General features: G+C 66.7%; 1 protein-coding gene across 1 annotated transcript; it reads left to right on the forward strand.

Annotated features, from left to right (window-relative positions):
- The first annotated feature begins 535 nt into the window (after positions 1–535).
- VGF (VGF nerve growth factor inducible) lies at positions 536–3,185 on the forward strand. Its single transcript, XM_074982892.1, has 2 exons — positions 536–548; positions 2,183–3,185. The coding sequence occupies exon 2, from the start codon at positions 2,190–2,192 to the stop codon at positions 3,183–3,185; it is 996 nt and encodes a 331-aa protein (XP_074838993.1). The 5' UTR covers positions 536–548; positions 2,183–2,189.
- The last annotated feature ends 3,614 nt before the right edge of the window (positions 3,186–6,799 follow it).

Raw genomic sequence — 6,799 nt, forward strand, 5'->3', positions numbered from 1 at the left:
TACACACACACACACACACTCTGCAGGCCACAACCACACCCAGCACAACACCATTCCTACACACGGAGAACACACGTTCCTACACACACACACATTGCAGCTGCTGCGCCGCACTACGACACAAAAACCGGCTCCACAACCCACGTGGGGGGGGTCCGCTCCCCAGCCCCCCCCCAGCTAGTAACGTCCCCCCCCATTCATGCTTTCTTTCATTCATTCGTTCATTCACTCCCCCCCCCCCCCTGGGAGCCCCTCCCGCCTCCTTTCATTCATTCATTCCGGAGCAGCCGCCCCCTCCCCCCCGGCTCCAGCTCCGCGCATGCGTGGAACCCCCCCCCCCGCCTCCCTTTCCCCTTCCCTCCAATCGCGGCCGGATTTTTATGAATGGGCCATTGACGTCAATGGAGCCCCCTCCCCGCCCCACGTGGGCCCGCCCGGGCCTATAAAGGCGGCGCGCGGCGGCTGTCCAGGGTGCTGGAAGCGGAGCGCGCCTCGCGGACCCGGGGGTGCGTGGGGTGGGGGACGGACACAGCCCCGCAGCACGGCCGGTAAACAGCCCCCCCTCCGCCCGGGCCTGCTGGGGGGGGTCCCCGTCGGGGGGGGGGGGTCAGCGGGTTCCCCTCGCGCTGCTGTATGTGTGCGGTGGGTTCCGGGGAGTTACTCGGTGGGCTGGGAGGGGGACCCCTCCCCCGCCCCCCCGCTTGGGGAGACTGCGGTATATAGGGGCGCTGGGAGGGGACTCTTCTGGGGGATGGGGGGAGTCCCTGGGAGGTAGGGGCGCTGGGAGGGGGGACCCCGAAAGGAGATAGGGGGTCTATGGAATGTAGGGGCGCTGGGAGGGAACCCCGATAGGGGATGGGGGGTTCCCCTCTCGGGGATGTAGGGGCGCTGGGAGGGAACCCCGATAGGGGATGGGGGGTTCCCCTCTCGGGGATGTAGGGGCGCTGGGAGGGAACCCCGCTGGGGGGTGGGGGTTCCCTTCCCGGGGACGTCGGGGCGCTGGGAGGGAACCCCGCTGGGGGATGGGGGTTCCCCTCCCGGGGACGTCGGGGCGCTGGGAGGGGACCCCGCTAGAGGGAGGTGGTGCGGAGGAAAGGCGGGCGTTGGTCGTAGGGCGGGAATTCCCTTTGCCGGGAAGCGACTCTGCAGCCAGGCAGCGGGGGCGGGGGAGAGGCCGGGAGGTGTCCCCGGTCCGTGGGGAGAGACGGGGGGCCGCTGCCCCCCCCCGTGCCCTGCCGCCCCTGTACTCCCGTCCCCCCATCCCCTCCGCAGCCCCCCCCCCGTCTGGGGGGGCTGGGCGAGCCGCAGCTCGCCGGGAAGTCAGTCCTGCAGGCTGTGGGGAGGAGCGCGGGGGGAAACCACGCAGTGCGGCCGTGTGAGCCCGCGCCGGTAGGTGTGGTAGGCGCCCCCCCGGGAGGGTGCGGGGGTGCGCTGCTGCACGGGTGCACGCCCGGTGAGCGTGCAAAGGCGTGGGCGTGCACGACTGCGCGTGTGCGTGTCCCGTGAGCGTGCAGCTGCGTGCGCACCTACAGCGAGTGTGCAACTGCGTGCGCACCTACAGCGAGTGTGCAACTGCGTGTGCCCTACCGCGCGTGTGCATGTCCCGTGAGAGTGCAGCTGCGTGCGTGCCGCTGCGCGTGCACCTACAGTGAGTGTGCAACTGCGCGTGCACGGGCCGTGAGTGTGCAACTGCGCGCGATTGTGGTGAGCGTGCAACGGCGCGCGTGTGCACGCCCTGTGAGTGTGCAACGGCATAGGTGTGCATCGCTGCCTGTGTGACCAGCCTGGCTGTGTGCAAGTGCATGCACGAGCACTGTTGCACGTGTGCACGCCTGTGAGCGTGCAACCGCGCGAGCGCGCACCCTGTGCCCACACGCCCTGCGAGTGTGCAAGCGGGACGCGCGCGCCCCACCCCCCGCGAGCGTGCAACCGAGGGCCCGTGCGCAAGTCTGGGCGGGCGCCCCTGAGCGCGCCAGCCCCCCCCCCGAGCACGCGCTGTTGCACGCGGGGGTGCCCGTCCCACGCGCCCCCAAAGGTCCCCGTGCGCGCCAGGGGGCGCCGGGCTGCACCGCGGGAGCGGGGGGGGGTGTCTCCTGCCACCGGGGGGGGCACCTCGGCCGGCCCCCTCCCGCCTGTGGGGCGCCCCCTCTGACCCGCCCCCCCCCTTGTGTCTCCCCCACAGGAGAACCATGCTGGGCTCGCAAGCGGCTCTGCTCCTGGCCCTCAGCCTCCTGACCCAGGGCCGCCTCCAGGCCGCGCCCCTGCCCCCGGCGCCGGCCCCCCCGCCGGCCAGCCCCGCGCCCCCCGCCGCGGACTCGGCCGAGCAGCTGTTCGGCGGGGCGGCCCCGCGGGCGGTGGCGGCGGCGCTGCTGGAGGCGCTGGGCGAGGGCGCGCACGAGTCGCCGGACAAGCGGGACAGCCCGCAGGCGCGGCTGGCGGAGCTGCGGCCCGGGGCGCGGGGGGCCCCGCGGCGCGCCCCGCCGGCCGAGCCCTGGGCCGGGGCGCTGCAGCTGCGGCGGCAGCAGCGGCTAGAGCACCAGTTGCTGCAGCGGCGCTACGAGGAGCTGGCCGAGAGCCGGCGGCAGGCGGAGGAGGCGCGCAAGGCGGCGGCGGCGGAGGAGCGCCTGGCCGACCTGGCGGCGGACCTGCTGCTGCGCTACCTGCTGCAGGGCGCGCCCGGGGAGCTGGAGCGGGAGCGGGAGGAGGAGGAGGAGGCCGGGGCCAGCCCGCTGCTCTTCGAGGACGAGGAGGCGGCGGCCGAGGGGGCGCAGGACAAGCGCTCCGAGGAGGAGGAGGAGGAGGAGACGGACGAGGACTGGCTGGACCCCAGCACCGTGGACCAGCTCATCGACCTCTCCACCAAGCTGCGCCTGCCGGCCGGCGACGTCGCCGACATCATCAGCGGCGTCCAGAAGCGCAAGAAACAGCAGCAGGCGGCCGCGCCCCCCCGTGCGCCCCGGCGCGGCTCCCCGCAGGCCCAGCGCGCCTGGAACGAGGTGCTGCGGGCGGCCCAGCGCCCGGCCCCGGCCCCCCGGCCGCGCGCCGACTTCCCCAACGCCCTGGCGCCGCTGCTGCCCCCCCGCGGCCGCCCCCCGCCCGCGCCCCGCGAGCCCTCCAGCCGCGAGGAGGAGCTGGGCAACTGGGTGGAGCGGGTGCTGATGGACCGCGCCCAGGGCTTCGCCTGAGGGCCCCCCCTCCCCAGCCGTGCCAGCCTCCCCCCGGCCCCCGTGTCCCCAGCCTCTCCGTTTCTGCATGAGTCAGGAGACCCCCCCCCACACGCCCGCAAACCGCCCCCCACCGCGCTGTGCCCAGGGTTGGGCGAAGCCGGGTTGGATCCCACCGCACCCACCAATCTCTAGGGTCAGGCCCCTGGTCCCCTCCAGCCAGGCCACTCCACCCACCAACCCCTCAAGTGCGACCAACGGGTGAAGCCAACATGGATCCCACTGAACCCACTTACCCCTCAGGTCAGTCCAATGATCCCATCCAGCCTGGACCCCACCGCACCCCCCAACCCCTTGGGGGTCAGCTTAATGGGTGAAGCTAGCCCAGATCCCACCGCACCCACCAACCCCTCAGGTCAGCCCAATGATCCCATCCAGCCTGGACCCCACCGCACCCCCCAACCCCTTGGGGGTGAGCTGAATGGGTGAAGCTAGCCCAGATCCCACTGCACCCACCAACCCCTAGGTCAGCCTAATGCTCCCATCCAGCCTGGACCCCACCGCACCCCCCAACCCCTTGGGTCAGCTGAATGGGTGAAGCTAGCCCAGATCCCACGGCACCCACCAACCCCTCAGGTCAGCCCAATGATCCTATCCAGCCTGGACCTCACCTCACAGCCCAACACCTTGGGTCAGCTGAATGGGTGAAGCTAGCCCAGATCCCACGGCACCCACCAACCCCTCAGGTCAGCCCAATGATCGTATCCAGCCTGGACCTCACCTCACAGCCCAACACCTTGGGTCAGCTGAATGGGTGAAGCTAGCCCAGATCCCATGGCGCCCACGAACCCCTCAGGTCAGCCCAATGATCCCTTCCCAGCCTGGACTTCACCTCACAGCCCAACACCTTGGGTCAGCTGAATGGGTGAAGCTAGCCCAGATCCCACTGCACCCACCAACACCTCAGGTCAGTCCAACGTCCCCATCTAGCCCACACCCAGCAACCTCTCACATCAGCCTGATATGTGAATTGAGACTAGAGCCCGCCCCTCAGCTCAGCGGGCATGAAAGAACAGGTGACGTGCCTGCTGGGGAGGGTGGGGCTGATCTGAACACGAACAGGCACTGCAAACGGCGGTCGATGCCAGAAAGGCCAGCCTGGGCGCCCCCCGTCTGAGCTTCTCCGTGACACAGGCTGAGCACAGACATCCAGCCCAAGGAGCGGGTCTCTTTCCTGGAGAGGCGGCGTAAGTCTCCAGCTCTCCAGGAGGGCGTCACCGGGCTGGTTTGTCCATTCACCCCAGCAGAGGAACGGACCAGCCCCCGTGTGTCTCTAAAACAGTCTCACCCACCCCGGCTCTGGAACACTGCCTGTTGTGGGGGCGAGGAGGGAGTTTCCATACCAAACTGCCTTATCCTGGGTTACTTCTTCCATCACCCGACCCGCAACCTTGAGGTTCGGTATTGTGACTTTATCAGCGTTCTGCCCCCCAGTCCCTCCCACCACCATCCACTGACGCCCACCAGCGTCCCCCACCCCCCCAACCAGTCAGTTCTCACCGGGAAGAAGAGGGGGCCGGGCGGGTCGGGGCCGGGTTTTGTACTAAGGGCGTTTGCATCCAGCTTCCGAGTGTGTGAGATTCTCGGCTTTGTGGCGTCTGGTTCCCAGTCCTGTGCCGTTATGTTTCGCTGTCCTGCCCTCTCTGTCGTACTTAATAAACACGTTTGGCCTGTTGTAAATAGCATGTGGGAATTACTAGTTTTGCTAAGAAATAAAAGCAACTATTTTATTACGAGTTACTCTTGTTATTTACGGAGGGCACTGGGGTCCCCCAGAAGTCACACCACGGATCCTGGGCCAGGGGGCCTGTCTGGGCCAGGGCCTGCCTCACCTCCACCCCAGCCTGATGGCCTCCCCAGTCAAAGCAAACTGTGCACCCTTCTAGGCCAGATCCCACGGCACCCACCAACCCCTCGCATCAGCTCAGTGCTCCCATCTAACCCAGATCCCACTTCACCCACCAACCCCTCGCATCAGCTCAGTGCTCCCATCTAACCCAGATCCCACTCACCCACCAACCCCTCACATCAGCTCAGTGCTCCCATCTAACCCAGATCCCACTTTACCCACCAACCCCCAGCATCAGCCCAGTGCTCCCATCTAACTCAGATCCCACTTCACCCACCAACCCCTCGCACAGCCCAGTGCTCCCATCTAACCCAGATCCCACTTCACCCACCAACCCCTCGCATCAGCTCAGTGCTCCCATCTAACCCAGATCCCACTCACCCACCAACCCCTCACATCAGCTCAGTGCTCCCATCTAACCCAGATCCCACTTTACCCACCAACCCCTCGCACAGCCCAGTGCTCCCATCTAACCCAGATCCCACTCACCCACCAACCCCTCGCACAGCCCAGTGCTCCCATCTAACCCAGATCCCACTCACCCACCAACCCCTCGCACAGCCCAGTGCTCCCATCTAACCCAGATCCCACGGCAGCCATCAACTCTCGTCTGAATCTCACTGTACACACCAACCTCTCGTGTTGGCCCAAGGGTCTCATTTAACCCAGATCCCACTTCACCCACCAACTCCTCAGGTCAGTCCAATGTGTCCTTCTAGCCCAGATCCCACGGCACCCACCAACCCCTCGCATCAGCCCAATAGTCCCACACAGTCTGGATAGTACCCACCAACCCCTCACATCAGCCCAGCAGTGCCAGCTGGCCTGAATCCCACCACACCAACACCTCAGGTCACCCCAGTGACCCTCTAGCCTGAATTTCACTGCACCCACCAAGCCCGCATGTGATGCAGTGGGGGATGGGTGTGTGGCTCACAGAGGGTGTGTGGCTCCTGCTGGGGGTAACCTGGCGACCAGGTGACACCCTTGGACTGCAGACAAAGGGGGAGGTGGAGCCTGAGGGGTTTGAATTGGAACTGGGAGTTGGAAGCTGTGATGGGGTTCTGGGGTCCCCCAAGCTCTGCACCCTGTCCGCAGGCAGGAGAGTCTCTCACTCAGCAGGAGAACAGCAGGTTTATTAGCCGACAGGACACAGCATCGTACAGAGGAGTCAGTACAGCCGGCAGAGACAGCCAGTCCCATCCATGTTGAGGAGAGGAGGCCCCGAGGGGCCCCCAGAGCTGGGGCCTGGCCCCCTCCTTTGCCTCGCTCTCCCTCAGCCCAGACTAACTGCTTCCAACTCCCAGTTCCAATTCAAACCCCTCAGGCTCCACCTCCTCCTTTGTCTGCAGTACAAAGGTGTTACCTGGTTGTCAGGGTTACCCTCAGCAGGAGCCCCACACCCTCTGTGAGCCACACACACACACAGAGGTATCCCCCACTCCATCACAGAAGCAGTGAGTCTGGGAGAGAGAGAGACACAGGAGGGGGCCAGGCCCACGGATCCTTCTCTCCCCAGCATGGATGGCACTGGCTGTCTCTGCCGGCTGCACTGACTCCTCTGTACGATGCTGTGTCCTGTCGGCTCATAAACCCGCTGTTCTCCTGCCGAGTGAGAGACTCTCCTGCCTGCGGACGGGGTGCAGAGCTTGGGGGACCCCAGAACCCCATCACACCTCATGTCAGCCCAATAGTCCCACACAGTCCTTGGTAGCTCAGATTCCCA

The sequence above is a fragment of the Carettochelys insculpta genome, chromosome 34 (assembly GCF_033958435.1).
Source record: "Carettochelys insculpta isolate YL-2023 chromosome 34, ASM3395843v1, whole genome shotgun sequence".
Lineage (NCBI taxonomy): Eukaryota > Metazoa > Chordata > Testudines > Carettochelyidae > Carettochelys > Carettochelys insculpta.

Bases quoted from the DNA above. Each gene is read 5' to 3' on its own strand.
- VGF (XM_074982892.1), top strand. From the start codon at position 2,190: ATGCTGGGCTCGCAAGCGGCTCTGCTCCTGGCCCTCAGCCTCCTGACC.